The sequence below is a fragment of the Opisthocomus hoazin genome, chromosome Z (genome assembly GCF_030867145.1).
Source record: "Opisthocomus hoazin isolate bOpiHoa1 chromosome Z, bOpiHoa1.hap1, whole genome shotgun sequence".
NCBI lineage: Eukaryota > Metazoa > Chordata > Aves > Opisthocomiformes > Opisthocomidae > Opisthocomus > Opisthocomus hoazin.
In genome coordinates this window covers 65,878,083-65,897,562 of record NC_134454.1, presented here as the reverse complement: position 1 = coordinate 65,897,562, position 19,480 = coordinate 65,878,083, and the positions used below count along the sequence as shown (strand labels likewise).

The following is a 19,480-nucleotide window of genomic DNA, read 5'->3' as shown; positions in this document are numbered from 1 at the left end:
CCTCTTTGCCTTTACAGCAGAACAGCTCTGTATCTTGAAATGCGCAGTTAAAAGTATTTAGAAGCAGCCTTGTGTTCTGTGCCATGGGGTGTTCTGCAGGTGACACAGGAGGACAGTGAATGGAGTCTTCCCTGAGTAACAGTAACTACCTTCCAGAGCTTGCCAGTGCAGAAGTGGCAATTTTCATTCATGAAAATGCTTGTGAAGACATGACTTTTGATTTGATTGGTGATGGTACACACTAAGAAAAAACCCTGGTAAACTAATCGCTGCATCTGTATGAATAGAGAGAATATGTAAGGCGTCAGCTGAAAGGCAGAACATCAGACTTTACTGTAAGGCATTGATAATGCCTAGCTCCTTGCCAGCTAGTGTGGAAAGGGGAGGACAGTAATCTTGACTGGAAGTTACCTTACCAGTGAAGAAGGTATCGGTACAGTTTTCTTGAGATAAGTGATAATAGAATTGCATCTTCAACGAGCCAGTGAAGGCTAGCATTGATGAGAAGGAGGTGGTCCAAACATGCACTCACATGGGTCATCTAGCTTGTTTTGTTAGAAATCCTATCCGAGTGAGAATGCCTTGACTGACAAAGAAAGAGCTGAACACCTCTCTGCACCTCTTTGAAAATTGATTAATTCTGTCTTGAACTGGAAATTTTAAAGTCAATAGGCACTCCTAAAATTCAACCCTAGTGTTAATAGAAAACCATTTATGAGCCAGAGGCTTACTATTCTTGGAACCAGGAAACATTTAAGTTGTCATAAGAGCAAAGGACAGCTTTGTCAGAGAAACAAAATTACAGCAGGAGAGACACACCTGGTGTGAGACGCTAACACTCCAGGCATTTGAGGTGGTTGATCTGCCTCCACACCGAGCCACTTGGTAATGTGCTCTGTGAGTCTGAAGAACTGAATGTCGGCAGAGTTGGAAGCAATCAAATAAAAAGCATAACCTGCATCTGCCTCACTTAGAAGGTATTTAGAATGGATTAATACAGTGTCTTGATACATTAATCTTATAACGAGGTCAAGATTAGCTCTTGCTAATCTTGCAAAAAGCTCTTGCACAGTGTAACCGCTTTCCCTGATAGATCAAAACAGTCCTGTACTGTATTACTTGCCCTTCTTTTTTTGCTTATTCACACATCCAAATGCAAGATTTGCTGTCACCCCCCAACTTTACTTCAGGAAAAACATAGTAACTGCTTAAAAAGAAAATCCTTGACATTCGTCCCTCAAAGCAGTAACTCTTGCTGTCAGTGATTATCATAAGGTGAATTGTGTGACATTGCTGATTTTTTTTGTTCTTCCTACTGTTATTAATGCAGTGTTGATGTTACAGTGTTAACCTATTCTTAGTGCAGTGTATTAAGATGTAACACAAGTTACCAGAAAGATAAAAACAGATTTCTCATGGTTCTAAAATCAACCTGTATTGACAACATTAGCTGTGTCTTTAGCAGCTTATGAATGTGTCAGCTTTTTATTGATTCTTTAAAACTGAAACCGGCAACAAGCCGGTTAATGGCACCTTTTCTTCCTCCCGTATAGGGTAAGAAATTAAATATTTTACGTTTTCTGTAACTTGTTGTTAATATTTACAAGAAATGAGATGAAATTAGTGTTTTCTAAATCACCTTTGTTGTTTAAACCTTTTTATATAGTTCTGTGATTTAAACCATGGTTCTGGTTAGTGGGATGAAGACTTTGGCCCAGAAGAAAGTTCAATGTGGTTTATTTGGTTAGTGTGGTATTTTTATAAGGCTGGATATCTGCTGTCCGATGCATTGACTGAACTTGTCCATACTGAAGTGTGTTATAGGTGTGTAGGACCAGAGGAAGAATCATAATTACTGAATAATCAGAAAGCATCTGTGCTTGTGAAACTATGTTATTGATAGTAAAATGCACAGAATGTGGAGTCCTGCTTGACCAACCTGATCTTCTTCTATGACCAGGTGACCTGCCTAGTGGATGAGGGAAAGGCTGTGGATGTCATCTACCTGGACTTTAGTAAGGCCTTTGACACTGTTCCTCACAGCATTCTCCTGGAGAAACTAGCTGCCCATGGTTTGGATGGGTGTACGCTTCGCTGGGTAAAGAACTGGCTGAATGGCCGAGCGCAGAGAGTGGTGGTGAATGGAGTTAAATCCAGCTGGCGGCCGGTCACAAGCGGTGTTCCCCAGGGCTCAGTTTTGGGTGCAGTCTTGTTTAACATCTATGTCAGTGATCTGGATGAGGGGATGGAGTGCTCCCTCAGTAAGTCTGCAGGTGATACCAAGTTGGGTGGGAGTGTTGATCTGCTTGAGGGAATGAAGGCTCTGCAGAGGGATCTGGACCGGCTGGATCAGTGGGCTGAGGCCAACTGAATGAGATTCAACAAGGCCAAATGTCGGGTCCTGCACATGGGTCACAACAATCTCAGGCAATGCTACAGGCTTGGGGAAGCTGGAAAGCTGCCCGGTGAAAAAGGACCTTGGGGTGTTGGTCGACAGGCGGCTGAACATGAGCCAGCAGTGTGCCCAGGTGGCCGAGCAGGCCAACGGCATCCTGGCTTGTATCAGGAACAGTGTGGCCAGCAGGAGTAGGGAGGTGATCGTGCCGCTGTACTCAGCACTGGTGAGGCCGCACCTGGAGTGCGGTGTTCAGTTTTGGGCCCCTCACTGCAAGAAAGATGTTGAGCTGATGGAGTGTGTCCAGAGAAGGGCAATGAGGCTGGTGAGAGGTCTGGAGAACAAGTCTTACAAGTAGCGGCTGAGGGAGCTGGAGCTGTTTAGTCTGGAGAAGAAGAGGCTGAGGGAGGACCTTATTGCTCTCTACACCTACCTGAAAGGAGGTTGTGGTGAGGCAGCTGTTGGTCTCTTCTCCCAGGTAACTAGTGATAGGACGAGAGGCAATGGCCTCAAGTGGCGTCAGGGGAAGTTTAGACTGGATATTAGGAAAAATTTCTTTACTGAGAGAGTGGTCAGGCATTGGAACAGGCTGCCTAGGGAAGTGGTGGAGTCACCATCCCTGGAGGTGTTGAAAAAGCGTGTTAGATGTGGCACTTCGGCTGTGGTTTAGTAGGAATGGTGGTGTTGGGTGGATGGTTGGACTTGATGATCTTAGAGGTCTTTTCCGACCTCTGATTCTATGATCTTATGATTCTGTGTTTGAACTGATTAATGATACCTGCAGTTAAATTCGGTACACATGGGTCTTAATGCAACATTGAAGCAATTTGGGGCAGACTTGCAAAGATTTCTTATACCTGTGGCAAGGTTTATTACATTTTCAGACCATGGTTTTTGAGGGCCTCAAGGACAAGAGTCTCTGGTCCATTAATTCTGCTTTATGTTATTGCAGCGGAATGAAACAGCCCTAAAACCAGCTTGAAAAACAACTTGAACTGGTCGGAGGAGGATTCCACATAGGTCACGAGCAAAAGAGCGTAGTGTTGTCCTCTGGGGCAGAGCTGGCACCTGAGAACCACGCAGAGTGGTTGTGAAGGCATCTTTTTCTCTTTTTAGTACTCCAGGAGCTTGCCTGCTAAGTAGGTGATGTGAAGGTCTTGACACGGCGAAGTTTTCACCTTCAGCAGTCCGTATGTGTTGCATTCTGCGCAGCGGAACTAGGACAGCCAGGTTTTTGAGTCTGTTTTATTGAGACTTGCAGAAAGGAAACAGCATAATGCCAGAAAACTGTGAAGTCGTTCTAGGTCATTTGCAGTGTAACAGAGATCTGAGCTGGAGCGTTGCAAACGTGAAGAACTGAGTGATTTTTGGTATAGTGTCATTCAGTGCTTCCCTGTTTTCAGTGGCTGCGAGTAAAACAACTGGGAGAAACGGCATAAAAATGGCATTTTTAGCTTTTGAATGGTACGCATGGTTTTTATGTACCCAGGAAATAAATGATTTCACTAACGTAAGCTATAGGTTAACCCCATGTAGAGCATGTTTAGACTTTTCCCATCTGCTTTGTGTAGATCCAGCTGTGGAGCTTGGCTGTAGTATTACAAAGCCAGCATAATGTTGGTGGGCCTTGTCTGGAGTAGGAAAGTCTGTACTGACATGGCTGATAATCTGATATTTTTTTCAGGCTGTGCAAAAATCCTTGGGGCAGGTGAGTCCTAAGTGATGCTATAAAATCATGTAGGAGCTGTAAAAATTCAGCCTGATTTGAGACAGAAAAACAAGCTTCAGCAGTACGTTTTGAGGGGTTGGGGGGGGGTTTGTCATGGAGATACTCAAGCTAAAAAAGAAGCGTGAGAGAAGTGACCTTGCATTTTAACATCAGTGCTGTGATATGTAGGAAAAATTAGGATATGGATATTACCCAGGTACCTGTTTTATTTCATTCCTTGTTTTGTTTGTTTATGTCTATACTGTTTGAAAATTCAGCTTTAGAAATGCTTTATTTGCAATGTGTTGTAAATCTTCCTGTATGAGTTTCATACTCGAGGTTTTTTTTCATTTTTTACTTTATATGGGGAGAGTTTGGCAGTTCTTAACATCTTTACCAGCAAGTCATTACAGTGAATCATCTCTTAGAGAACCTTATTCTGTAGTCAGTAGTGCTTCAGGATGTCGTACATGAGAATGGGCCAAGAGATTAATGCGATTTAAAGTGTTGTCAGAAGGCAGTGTCTGTCTTTTGCTGTGCTGTTACAATGATAAACTATAACCAAAGCACTCTTGATTGAAAAAAAATAAAAAAGGCTTGAAACATAGGAAGCAAATTTAAAGTACATGTTGCAACTCTGTTAAATAGGATGCAAAACCAGGTATGATTCTTGCTTTCACATTTTGGCAGTTTTTTCTGCAGTCATTGTCTGTTACAGTATGACAGTGCCTAGAATTACAAGTAAAGTTTTACATTAGAAAGAAAACACAATGGTATTGTAAACATTAAAGAAAAAAAACATGCAAAGGGAAGTACGTGGGTTCTAAATTGCAGTTACATTTTGTCCATGATGAATGTGACATTTTAAATTTAGGGGAATTACTCAGCTTCATAATGCAATATTGTATGCAGGTGTAACTGTTCTTTTGTGTCTAAGCACATGTTATAGTAAAAGATGTTGTTTTAAATTGCAAATTCTGAACAGTTGCTGGAACTTCCTAGGAAGCGCCAGAATTTGTTACCAAGGCCCCTAATTCTGCTCTCTTGTGCCTTTGCGTTGTGATCTCTAATTACATTGTTTCACACTATTTTTTCCTTCCTCATTCATTGAACAGGATGGGCTGTGCTCAGGAATTGTGCAGCTACTTGATATTTTAATCCTTATCATTCACTTAGCAGCCTGGACTTTATTTACTGCAAACCGTTTAAAAGTCTCTAAAGAATACATAGTTATTCGTTCCCTTATGGCCTTTTCTGAGGTGCCTGGCTGAACTATTTTTATCCATTCAATTGTTTTTTCGGGTGCGTTTACTGTCAGTACCTATAACTTTGTATGCTGTGTGAAATAAACACACGTGTGCACACATGCACAACCTGTATATATATACGTTTACTTTTGAAAGAGAATGTTGCAATTATTCACTTTGATAACTTCTAGAATGGAAAATAGAGTGTCTGTTACATACTTTAAAACAGCCTTTCATGTGGATGTTGGAAGTAAACATATAATAATGTAACTGAGTGATGAAAGACATCTGTCCACTTAACTTGAATCATTCTCATATGCAACCCTGTATTTCATGATGCTCTTCAACTTTAAATGTATCTGAACATGTATCCTCTACCTCAGACAAGTTGTCCCTTTGTTTAAAAACAGGTGATACTCCCTGCTGGGTGTGATTGCAAAGAAAACTTAACTAATGTAGCATTCGGAGCGTAAGTTTGTGTGAGAAATGGAAAAAAGCGAGGGTAGTTGAACACTGGAAGAGATTGCCCAGGGAGATTGTGGAGTCTCTATCTTTGCACGTGTTCAAAACCCAGCTGGATGCGGTCTTGAGTAACCTGCTGTATTTAGCCCTGCTTTCAGCAGGCTGGGGCACAGGATCTCCACAGGTCCCTTCCAGCCTTAGCTAGTCTGTGATTTATACAATACAAGATAATCTACATGTGGGTGTACATATTATGCCTATTTCTGATGCACTAAGCTTCATGGATCTTGTGGCTTTCTTCTGCACTGAAATGCTAGTAAAAAGTTTGTCTTCAGTTTCAATTTGGCTAGCAGGCTGTCTTGTCAGTCCTGCAAACAGTAGTTTAACTCTTCTCAGCAAAAGTTGTAGAAATACTTAAGAACAGTGATTCTGTTGTTATGCTAGTACTTTGCAGAAGAGTGCAGTAAATTACAGTGATTTATAATTGACCAAACTGTTATGTACTTCATGTTTTTTGGGTTGAAGAACACAGGGTAGGAAGCTTGCTGACTCTGGTCCCCTATTTAGGTCTTGATCCTATTTTTAACAACTTTTGCAAATGGTGGATGCTGTAAAGAACTTAGTATATCTTTGTCACTGACATTTTCAAATTATAATACTGGTGTCAATGCATCATAGCTCTGACTGTAAGCCTTTTCTATAATGACAGTCTGTTGTTTGAAATATTTTACTATTGCTGCTACAAAAAGGCATAGACCTTTCCAATTGCAAATGTTAATATTTCAGATAAGAGTGGAAGGCAACAAGTAAAAGGTGGTGCATGTAAAATCTGTATCATCTCGTACAGTAGTCCAAATACACCACTTCTATTTATCTGCTGCTGGTGGGATGGGAGAATCACAGTTCATGTCTTAAAAAGACAACTTTGAATTAAAAGAAATTTTATTCGTAATAAAGTGTAGCTTTTTTTCTGTTGCAGAAGGAGTTGAGCCTTCCAAGAAGAGGAAGTTTGTAAGTACATGAAGTTCTTACTATTGTGCTCACAGTATGGTATGTAGTTATGACAGTTTTTGAGTAGATAGTATTCTTTTCAGGACAGTTAAAATGAAGGTTAAATGTGGCAACTGGTCTGCCTTAAAATACATACAATGAAATTAAGATTGTAAGTGGAAACCTGTGGATTGTGCGGTGACCTTTTTTATGCCCATTCCCCTCTTCCAGAGGAGGGATTTGCAAAGTGACAAAAAATTCTTACGTTAAAGTTTTTGTTTTGTATTGAAGATTTCTTATGTTAAAAGTCGAGGAAGAAATTTGGTTTCTTCATGAATGATATGAATGAAACTTAACACATCAGTAAAACTGTTCCTTTATGAAATTCCGTGATCGGGCCTTGGATAAAAAGGTAGGAACAAAGAATAGATGAGTTCTACTAAATATATAGGGTTGTTAAGCTACTGTTTTGATTAGTGGAAGTAAAGACTGTATATTCTTGTATAAATTGTCACTGAGTTACAAAGATGTGAACTCGGATACTATGGGTTGTGATTTGCTTAGATTTCTGTACCATGGCTTTGTTTTTGAAGTGTTTTTGAGCTGTTTGGTTTTAAAGCTTATATTTTTGTTTGTATCTGGTTTATTACTTGTTCTTTCTTAGTATTTTATTGAGAAAGTGTTGGGATGAGAACACAGCAAAATGTCTTAAGAAACCAGCTCACGTACTCCTTTCTTTCAAATACCTTAGGACTATAAGGTTATCACTATACTTGAATAAGCTTGTATTAATGTGACAACACATTACGAGTAAAACCCTAAACACTTGCACAAAAGGCCAGTTATTTGGTTTTGTTTTTCTATACTTGTTTTCAACTTCATAGTGCAGTGTAGCTTTTGGTGATAGTAAGATTAAGTATGTGAATAACTGAAACTGTGATCTCTGGGCAACTGCAGTTAAGTGCTCTTTTTCTGACTTAAATAGCATACCAGACGTCTGTACATAGAACATCTGCTGACTTGGAAAAGACTGTCTTATTTTAGGTTCTGACACATAAAGAATTTTATACTGTACAGTAAGCAAACCCATTATTTAAGGAAAATCAAAAAAATGTAAAACTAATTCCACATCAATTTGTTCCAAATCAATGTGTTCAATTATTGCAATGGTAGAGAGAAAAACAGTTAAGGAAAGTGATTTTTGGTGCCTTTGTTTGGTGCTTTTGGTGCTTTATATTAACCTGAGACTGTTGTGTGGGCAAAAGGCCGCCTCTGTTGAAGTTAATGGCTAAACTCCTGTTGACTGCAGCGAGAACAGAAAGTGGCTCTTGAGACTCTTCTTTTTTTTATCTGTAGCCATGACCTTGCTTATTCTTGCTATGATACCTGACACTGAATGTAATTAGATTTTTTTCTCCGAGTCTGAAGAACGGCAATCACCTCAGTTGCATTCATATGCATGTTTTTATAGCTGATCATTGAGATGTAAGTGCACATTCTGTAATGTTGCTGAGACTTCAGTATAGTAAACGAATAGCCCCGTGTCAGCATTATCATATCTAGTTATTAAAGTGCTTAGGATTCTGCAGATGGTATTTTAAAATATCTTTAATACTGCTGTCTTAGTTAACGGGGCTTATAGTGCTGAGGTTAGCAAGGGCTGTAGTATCAGTGGTTGTGTTTGTGGGCAGTGTTTGCTACTCTGTTTGCATGTTGTATGCATGTTGACATGAAGACTGAATTTCAGAAGGTCCTCTATTTTTATTTCAATAAACATACAGAGGTCCTGAATGGCTCTGGGTGGGTGTATCAGTTTGTCTTCTGGAGCTTCAGAGCCAATGGCATGCAAAAGACGCACCTTTAAGCAGGACAGGGAGAGCTGGTTCAGAGGTGATTAAGTAGAGAAGCTTGTATAGTGAGGTTTGGGTTGATGAATGACTGGCACTGATTATGTGCTGTGCGTCCCCTGTCCCCCAAAATGATCTCTTATTCTCTGGTGTGATACAATCAGAGGAGGGAAGGAAAGACAGATGCATGCGGAAAGGTGCCTTGCTTATGATTCAGTATGTGTATGTTTCAAAGAGCTACAGTGCAAAATATTTAAGCTTTCTTTTATATCTGTTTCATTGTTTTTTATACCTCTTTTAGACTGACTGGCCCATACAGATTTTTTCCATATATATGCAGATAATTTAAAAATACATTTTCTATGACAACATAAAGGAGGCTACTGATTCTAAGTCTCCATGGGATGGGATATGGTATATTATATGTGGTATATATAACATGGTTATATGGAACAGTGGGTATTTGGCAGGAAGCATACAGAATAACAGATCATTTGAAAAGAAGTGATATTTGACCGATACGGAGTTACCAGCCTTTCCCTAGCTATTCTGCTGAGCCATCCAGAGCTCTTGGACTTACTTAGCTATGTGCTCAGCTTGATGCCAGAAGTGTGGGAGGGGATTGAGGACATAAATTATAGGGAACTTGGAGAGGGAACGGATGTAACTTTTCTGCTCTTCCCCAGATTGTCTGTGGCTGTGGGGCCTCATTTTGGATCTCCTGAAATAAGTTATGCTTACTGTGGGCCTCCTATGGTTAAACCCAATTCTGATTTTACATAGTTATTATACAGCAACTCCTAAAGGAAGAACTGAAGATAAAAACATGTTTAAAAGTTAAAGTTAACTTTAGCATGGTTGCCATAAATTGAGATAAGTGTTGCTGGTTGAGAAAGAGGTGAGTTTTTCCATCCTCAGAGCATCCACCCCCTGGCTTTGCTGGCTTGAGTGCTTGTGTGGACACAGGCAGAACTGAGCCGTGTTGCAACTAGCTTCGTGCAAGTTCTTCAGCATGTTTGACTGTCTAGCTGCACAAATGCCTTGCTGGCGGCAGGCTGTGGTGAAATGGAGTCAGAATGAATGGCTGGGAACTTTCTCTAAGGCTGTGTCCAGCAGCAAAACTGACTTTATGTAAGCTGAACGTGATTGTAAACCTGCGTGGCTGTTACTATTCGACTTCGCAACTCTATCAATCAGAAAATAATATGGAAGTGTATTTCTGCATGCTGCCACTACAGGGAAGGATTAATTAAGTATTGTTATGATATTTTTATTGATGTGGTTTTTTTCCCAAAGATTTCTGAATATCAAGGGAGACATTTGTGCTTAATGTTAAGCCAGATCCAGAAATACAGATTTAATTTGATCAGAGTTAAGTGTTGCTAACATCTGTGTGTGAAGCATGTGGATCGTCTGATGAACCAGAGAATGCCCGATCGCATCTAAAAAATCCCTATCCTTTACACATTCAGAGTGTATCTAGTGGAGTAGGTTTCCGGAGGAGAGATCTCAGTGTATGTTCTGGATTAACTGAGTGAGTTACATCACTGGTTTTAAAGCATCGATGTCTTTATCCTCTTTGTTTCCTTCCTGTAGCCACAGAGTACAGCTAAATGAGAACTACAGAGAGATAGGATATGAACTCCAGGGCTGTGGCTCAAAATTACCCTCAGCTTGAAGTAGGTGTATTCTGGTTTAAAATGCCCTTCTCCTAAAAATGAATTAACAACGGGCTTCTGTTAGGTGGAGAGAAGCCTTCAGAAGGAGTAATACTTAAAAATAAGTAAGCAGGTAGTTAGAGGAGGTTCCTCCTTTCTTTACAGCTTCAGTGGTTAAAGCACCTGCCGTAGAAACAAAATACCTGACTTTCTAGACTATATCAGTTCTTTTTCCTTTTTCTTTTGTTTAACCTGTCAATTTCAGTTTAATTCAGAGCTAGGTAACTTTTATGTATTTATTTTTGCTGCATCTGTCCTTCTCTTGACATCTCTGAAACTAATTTCAGAAATTAGAAAATATGGACTCTAGTTCAGTAGCAGCAATGATATAATCTGCTTGCACCTGTGGAAATGTCGAAGTTGGTCACAGAATTTTCATAAAATTCATTTATACATTACAGTGAAGGAGCTGATATCCTTGGGTAACAGCAACACAAGAGTGTGACCAGACAAGAATTAAAGAGAAACACTAGTTATAACTGCTGATTGATTAGGGGCTTAATTAAATAAGTTTCAAGAAAGTTAACAACAGTTTTGTAAGGAAGTTTTTATCAATGACAGATATGGATTATCAGTTAACCTAGGGGAAGAAGTGGGAATGAGAAATTGAGTAGAATGGAATTGTGAAATCATGCCAACCATACTTTTTCAAGAAAAAAACAAATACTCCAAGGTCAGTGTCACGTAGGTGGACAAAACTGGAATTTGATTGACAGTTTCTGTGTGCTTACAGATAGATTTATCTGTAAAAAGATTGTCTATGTATATGGGTGACTTGCGATAAGGAAAAGTGTTTAGATCAGATGCCAGAACACCCAAAGGAAACCCCCAGAAGTGGAACACATTTATAGTACAAGCCTAACTCTCCCAACAGCTGCTTTTGAGTTTTATCTCCCTAATTGTATAGGCTTCTTTGTGGCTTGAAGGACACAACTGTCAAAAGACAGTCAAGGAAATTACTTCTGAGCAACTGTGAAGAATTGAAAAAAAACACAAACAAAAGCCTCCAAGCACCCCAAAACATGTAAGAAGCATTGCTGCTTCCCTTGTCTTCTGTATGTATGTTTCAGGACCTGTGTGTATGCTATGCATGCATCTTAGGAGCTTTGTTCTTTGAATGTATTTTTGCAGAAGGGCACTATTGTGTTGAAATTGCTTGTGTGGTGGTACATCATTTGCGAAGTGCAGAAATTCAAATTTTGTTCATTATAGCTGAAGACAGAAACTTAAGTTCTGGAAAATAGTGATTAATTTTGGAGAATGTTATCTGAACAATTTCAGACAGATCACTATAAATAATACTAGATTTTTGAGAAGTGTTCTCCATGCTAATTATAAAAGCTATTCAAAATGCAGTCTTGAGATGATACTCCAGTTACTTAAAACTTGTATTTGTAATTGAAATAAAATCTCTGTTTCTCTGTGAAAGTTTTAGGGGTTGTTTGGATTTTATTTTTCTCTGAAAGTGCACAGGCTGTGCAATCTGGTTTCATTGAGAGAATCTCAGTGCCTTAAGTTACAGTAATGTGTAACATCCAGTTAAAATTATTGCAGGAGAAAAACGAATGCTTAGAGAACTTTCTTCAGAGCACGTGTCAGCAGTTACACCTAAATGAGCAATAGGTTCCTCAGGCTATGAAACAGTGTTGAACTGGGAATTCGTATTGCTGTAGGTCTCTTCTGTGTACACTTTATTGCTACTACTGTTTGTGTAGAGATGAAGTAAACAGGCTGACCTGAGGTGAATGTTTTGATAAGTACCATTGTTATACCTAAAGTACAGAGATTTAGATGTTTGTTCTTCAGAGTGTCTGCGTCTACGGCCGTAGCTCACATACCTTTTGTTGGCAGGAATTTTTACTGCAAATTAGTGTGTGGTGATAGAAGACTCCCTCTGGTGGCAGCTGAAGGAATTCTATGTGCCTAGAGGGAGGGATGTGGGGCAAGGTTGCCCCCAGAAAAGTCCTTGTTGCACGTCTCTGTGGTGTGTTCACCTTTGGCAGGAGGTGGAGGGGCAAAACAGGCAGGCAAGTAGGGTTGTAAGCCCAGAATGGCAGGAGCTGGCCCTTTCTGTCTCCAGACTCAGATAGCTTGGGTGGTGCAGTCTGTTCTGTGGGTACAGCTTATCACCTATTCATAAAGTTCCAGTTCTATTGCATGTGCATCAGGTGCTTTTATCACTCTTTGCCTGTGTGTTAGAGCAACAGACTTCGCTTGCTGATCTAAATTAGATCTAAAAAAGAGTGTCTTTCTTCTGTTGGGTTAGTTGCATCCATGTTTAGAGTTTTTCAGGCATAGTAGCATAACAAAAAAAATGGCTTTTTTGGTGTCAAAGTCAAGAATAACTGTTTTGATATCAGCAAGTAACAGTACTGCTGCACAGTATGTCAAAGACAGAGGGCTTTTCTGGAAGGAGTGGAGGCTGTGTGTAGAACTGAGAAGGTCTTGCACTTTAGAGCCCTGAAAGTAGAATCAGGTATTTTTTTTCTTCCATCTGATTTTCATTTCCATTATATCTGCTTATTTTCTTCAGCTTTATCTGAGTTTGAAGTAAGGTGAAATCTGCTTTGGACTTTCAAATTACTGTATCCAATATATTCATCTTGTACACTTGTAATAAACAACAAAGCGTTAGTTATAAAAAGAAAACTAGTCACTTTTTAGTCTTAAAGTATTTGGGAGATTACCATTATCTTAAATTTGGAAAGTGAAGTAATTATTGTTGCCAGGTAGTGAATCTCTCAGTGCTACCATGGATGGTTTGTGCTCAGATGGATACTATCCATAGCCCATGTTTAATTCTTAAGGTGCATATGCTTTGTTGTTAAGTGTTAGTAGCGCCGTTTCTGTATGCGCTTCTTTGTTAAACCCGAATGTGCTCTTTTGGCTGCTTTTTCCCCTGGTGGCAGTGTACTGTAGTTGGTATACTGTCTGGTGCTCGATAACCACATCTCTGTCTTTCTGACAAACTAAGTACACTGAAGTCCATAACTGTGAAGGTTTTCATACTGCTGTCATTGAGGAGAAATTTTTTTTTTCCTGCAAGTCTGATTTTGTGATGTTTTGCTCATGCTATGGGGAGACATAAAAATCCTATCTCCCTTTTATAGCTCTGTGTTTCTGTCGGCACCTTTTGTCACAGCAACACACTGGGAGAACAATGTCTTCTAAGCACCCTACGTTATTTTTCTTAATGGTGGCTTCCTAAGTGCAGCAGACACTCATGTTTCTAGATGCTTAACATTGCATTTGTCATTAAAATACATTTTTCTTTAAAGGAGCACAGATTACCAAGTGATCCAGATTGCTTCGTATGCGACAACCTTGTCATCCTCAATATTTATCATTTCTTCAATGTTTCACCTTTTGAAATTTCAGCAGTGGCTTTAATTTCCTTATCACTGATGAAAATGCTGAATAGCATCAAACCAGATGATAAAATTTTATGAACTCGTAAAAAAAAAACCTCCTTTGTACAAAGGAGATTCCTACACTGACAACTTCTTTTGAGATCTGTTAATGAACGCTAAGTCTTATATGTACTTTACTGAGATTTTGATGCATTTTCTGAACAAGGAATTCAAAATACTTCAAAAAGCCTACGTGTCTGGGCAGGTCACTTGTGTGTGACATGAGGGACAAGGGCCACCAGCTGTTGAATCCTCATCGCATCTCTTGGGTTCCTTGTGACTGACAGTGGAAAAGTCAGTTTTGGACATTTTTTTTGTATGCTTTAGGAGCAAACAGCATAGCACGATCCTTTGCCCCCACAATCTTGCTTATTTCAGCCTGCATAAATTTTACACAAGTCTGATGCCCATTGTCTGTGTTTCCTTGTTTTAAAGTTGTGTTGGTTTAAGGGGAAGAGCAATGGCGTGTGCAGCGTGCTGTGTAGCCTTGTTGCCAGCGCTGGGTCTTCTGCGGATGAGTCCTTTGTGCTGTGGAGAGAACAGGCCTGGTTGTGATATAAACAACACGTCCCTTGGTAGTTTATTGCTGTTAGTTATGTCCTTGCCTATCAGTACAGGCCATTCCATTTAATCTTGTTCTGTTGTTTCTTTTGGCGCTTTCACATGCACATTTGCATCCTCGCTTCAATTGTACCAATATTAATATCATTACATCTCTCTGCATGTTCTCTTGACTCATGTTTTACTATTGCATGTGTGGGTTTTACACAGTGACATCCTCTCTTTATGATTTATCATATCACATGTTAGCGAAAGGAGCTAGCTGTTTTAATGTAATTCATCATGTCCATTTTCAGTGAAGGATAGATGCACCGCTTGAGGATATTTTGAAGCTTGATGAAACCTTGTTACTGGCAAATTCATGCTCATTGTGTGTATATGCACACAGTCTTTATACCTACAAAAAAATGTCAGGTAGTGAAGATGTTTTTGTGCATTTAAAAACTATTCTTTGTTGTATTAATAGGACATATAGGTTCATACAGCATTGTCCATTATATTCTTTAATCACATGGATATGTGTTCAAGACCCAGAACATCACAGGATTTGTTGAAGCAACATGGCTACCTCTGGAGCATTGATGTCCAGAAAATAAGGCATTCAGGTTTTAAAGCTTAATTGTGTAATGTGATATTTATGTATTGTTACTCTGTGAGTGCTGTGGTGTCCAAGTAATGTAAATTATCACCTGGCCCATGCTTGACCAGGTACTATGCTTCTTCACAGTGCTCTGGGTGTGCTGTGCCCTGGTCGAATTTTGTTTCTGCTGGCACCTTTGTTAGGCAAGGACAGGACAGGGTCAAGAATGAAAAATAATCTTAAGTAATTCTTTATCAAAATTGTGATCAAATTAAGCCACAGGGAAAAAGCAGCATGAAATCAGCCTCTAGGGTCAAGTTGTTGTCCTGTAGGGATGTTGCAGAATTTCAGGATGGGGGAATTGCTTGGAGGGAGCAAAGAAAATCAGGTGTCTGGGTGCCTCCATGCTTTGCCTAAATTTTAAAAATGTTTTTGCTGTAGAATAGTTTAAATGAAATTTTAAATATTTAAAATATTTGTATACAAGCAAATAGCTCTTATGTAACACAGGAGGTTCAGTCTAGATTTTGAGGGCCAGATCTCATGGCTGACGGATTACTGGCAATGTGAAAGCAGGTGCTGGGATGCTAAAATAATTGAATCTCTAGAAAGAGGTAGCGGTAGCAAAGACCTTATCAGTTCACTAGTAAAACTTAAATAGCGAACCTGACAAAATGAGGCAAAGAAAGAGTGATGGGATGGAGGTCTGATGAATTAGCTAACATATTGTTCTTGCTCTCCAGCTTGTGGCCTTTTTCAGTGAATTGTTCTGTTTCTGTTGGTTCTGCCCTTGTATCCTGCATTACCTGTTGAACTGGCAGCTTGTGGTGTCTGCAGTGTTTCTGTGTACATAGAAGCAGTAAAGCATATAGCAAGAGCAGAGGGAAAATGCTAGGGAAATTTAATGGCTGGAAATGTGAGCTGCTGAGGCAAGGCAGCAGTGATCTCTGAGCAGCAGGTTGGGGTCTAGGGGTGAGCAAAATAACTATGTGACTAAATTCTCAGTGGCAAATGTGATAGACGCATGTGGAATAACAAAAATATTTTGGAAAGATACTTGCTGTAAGTATTTTTAAATTAGCGTTGGCTGTGTCCTCTCACTTGTTCTTTGAACAGAAGTTGCATTGTGAGTAAAATTATTTCTCTTTGATATTTGTTCTAGTAAAACTTAAAAATTGTGTGACATACGCAAGAAGAACAAATGACCGTATAACCACCTATTTCATTTTGCTGCCTGAGAAGGTACTTACCCAGTGAGAAAACTGGCAGAAGAACATAGTGTGGGTAGCCACTGCTAGTCAATGCAGCTTGAATTTCAAATAGTAAACCTCAAAATTCTGACATATGAAACAGGTTCTTGTTCTTTGTTGTTTTTTTTTCCTATTGGCATTAATTTTGGGAAGTCCAGTTTTCTTCAGTTAAGGAAAATTCAAAGTTTTGTCAGAAAGAATTGTTGGTCGCAAAGGAGTTGTAATGTCCTCATGAATTGCATGATCCAGGCTGTCCTATGCTGTATTGATGAACTGATTTTTTTTTTGGCACTGATGCTACGAAGATTTGAATACTCTCTTAATCTACAGAGGGAGCTTTCTGAGGCTGTGCAATTTCTAGCATGCACACATTTAGCCTGTGTAGGATTGGGGTCATGGTGGGGCTCTGGGGAGATTACATGATTGTTTGATGAACCTGTGCTCTGCTTAAAGAATTCTGTTGATAGATTTTTTTTTATTTTTTTTTTTTAATTTTGCTGGTGATTTTTTTGGTGGCGATTAAAGGTGAGGTATAACATACAAATAAATGTTTGGTTTTATTGCAAGGAAAGAAACACTCAGATTTCTGCGCAACGTATTCGTTCCTCTCATAGCAGTAAGATCACCTATATTCTAAGTATCTGCTGTCAGGTATAAGAGGCAGTTAGTGAACATCAGGGATCTGCCTGCCTTACATCTTCTGGCAGGCATGTTTTCAACATATTGGCTATTGTCTGTGACCCATAATCCTTCTTGGCTCTCACCTTCCTCTTTCACTAAGTTTTCATATCTGCTAGTCCTTATTTTACCCAGACTACCTTCTGTGTCACTCTCCCCATGATGGGTCCCTTTCTGAACCTTTTAGCTGTTCGTGATTGTCTGCCTTTCCCCTTTTCTTTTCACAACTGTGCTTCCAGCAAGACCTTGCCCTCCTATAAAAGCCAGGGTGGTGCTCTGAGGAATGGATTCTGCTGGTTAACCTGTGCCGTGAGAAGAGTGAAAGCTACTTCAGTGACAGTATGAGGAGGTTGCTGCTAGATGTGAGAGGGACTGGCAGTGAGATAGTATTTCAGAACATGAATGCTTGCTTCTGGAGGACCTGGGACAACAGCTGGATCATGGAGGAGCACCAAAGTGGGCATGTCCTCACTGGCAGAGATCTTGAACGAGCTGGGAGGTGCTAACAATCCTGATGCATCTTCCTCTGAAGGCTTTATACTATAGTGCTGGGAAATAACAGTTGAGACAGCTACAGGAAGAGTTGGAGGAGGAGGAGGAAGGCTGGTTTGATCTTACATGTGTGCGTGGCCCATAGACAGACTTTCAAGCTTTAAAGCAGCCAGGGTATAGCGTGGCAGGAGGAGGCACCCCATGCTGACTTCCAGGGCCTCTGTTGTCCATGGCTGGGGGTGGTGCCTGCTGTATAGTTAGGTCACAGTGGCTGTTTTGTTTCGTCAGTCGCTTGTGAACGTACTCCATAATGTTTGTGGCTGTGGACAGTTTTGCCTCTACAAGCAGCTCTCTGTCTGCCTAAAACTTCTGGACCCTGTTCACTTCCCTTCCTCCAAGTATCTGCTTTCCTCTCCCCGTGGGAATTATGGGTCTTACAAAGTTTTGTGGAATGGATGCCTCTCTTGACACACTTCTGTTTTTTTGGAGGTTTTCCATCCGCTAGTGTTTTCAGCCTTTGCCTAAAGCCGAGCGCCTTCCTTGCAGGTGTGCTCTGTGGGGTAGAGTAGTGGAGAGCTGGGGCGGGGATCCTGAGCCAGGTTTAGGCTTGCAGGAATCACTCTGTGAATGTAGTTTTCAGATGGGGATAGGCATGCCAACAGTCTGATTGCCGAGTGCTTTGTGTATGGGAGGATGGGTGATGGCTCTTGTGACTAAAATGAGGGGCAGGAGCATGAGCAGTGCTTGGGGAGGGATTAATAGCTCACTGTGAGACTGGAGGCTGCAGAAACTGAACAGGTTACTTCAGCCAAAACTGTGGGCAGCAGGAAGGTGGGTGGCTTTTGTGACGGGCTGAAAAGGAAAGGCGGGGATGGATGGCAGCATGACAGAGCTCTTGTCTTGTAGACTTCAAGAAGGAAAATGCTGCTTTGGCAGGATACCTTTCTGTTCTGCAAGGGCTAATTAGCCAGTTCTGCCTCTTCAGTCTTTAAAAAATCCATGTTCCCCGAGTTGTGATGACTGTGCTGATGTGGCATTAGCATACTTTCCTGCCATCCATGTGCTTTTCTTCTCTGCCTTCTCTGTCTGCTTGTCCTTTCTCCCAAATGTTGCAGTGTTTCCACTTCTCTGTCACATTTTTTCCTGGTGAGCCAGTTAAGCTTAGACCTGTGAGGTTTACTGAGTGTTGTGACAGCTCTCAGAGGCATGTGAGAAGGTCAGGAAGAGTACTGGGGAAAAGTGAATCCATAGTATTGCCATTCTTGCCTGAAAGGGATGGTGGGAGCAAGTGACGGTCTAAAAGGGTGACAGAGGTTTTGGGAGTCTCTTACACTCATTGTGTGTTGGTTGCCACGGTTCAAAAGACAGTGTAATTGCATGTAATCGCATTTCCTCTTATCCCAGTGGCTTCACTCGTGAATGATTAGTGTGGTCATGCCCCGAGGCAGAGATGGCAAGCATAGCATTTGAGACAAACATGCTTATCCAGGTGTCCCTAACATAGGGCTGAGCGTGTGGCCGGGAGCAAACAATTCTTGCTGTTCCAGCTTGAATGGAAAAGCTCACCTGTGCCTTTGTAAAGGTGGCGCAGGAAACACAGACGTTGGGAATGCTGTTTTTCCCTCTGCTACATGTTAGTATTTTACAGTCAGGTGACTAGACAGACATCCCACTTGAACACAGCATGCGATGGAAATGGGATTAAACCAGGCATGTGGGTAAGGCCTTGAGACCCAGCCTCCAATGTTCTGTGGTTCTTAGTAGAATTGAGGTGCTGCTGAAGATGAGTTTTTGTAGATTGTTGTCATACTTTGTGAATGCTTCTCTCCTAGATTATGCTAGAAGACACTTAAAATGTTTTCATTTACCTTTAAAAATACAGCTGTTTTTGTGGTTGAAATGAGTCTGTCAGGAGTACCAAGTATGTATATCTAAATCCAGAAAGCTTTTAGAATACTGCTCTGTAAATCTGAACTTTGTTTTGTTTTTTTTTTAAGCCAAGTTTTACGAACAAGCCATACCAGCAGATCTGTTGGGAGGGGGGGCACAGGAGTGTGGGGCAGGGATACTATTGCTTTTAAGATACCTTTTGCTGTATTGCATGTAGGGTAGAAACACTAAGCAGGAAATTACAATGGGCTG

The 19,480-nt window shown here is 40.5% G+C and overlaps 1 protein-coding gene across 3 annotated transcripts in view; it reads left to right on the top strand.

The window, feature by feature from the left end:
• MAST4 (microtubule associated serine/threonine kinase family member 4) overlaps positions 1–19,480 on the top strand; it is a 300,471-nt gene that overhangs the window by 142,515 nt on the left and 138,476 nt on the right. For all 3 annotated transcript variants that reach the window (XM_075447097.1, XM_075447099.1, XM_075447098.1), the window contains one exon: positions 6,792–6,823. In XM_075447097.1, coding sequence (XP_075303212.1) covers positions 6,792–6,823 — 32 coding nt within the window. The remainder of the gene's footprint in view (positions 1–6,791; positions 6,824–19,480) is intronic.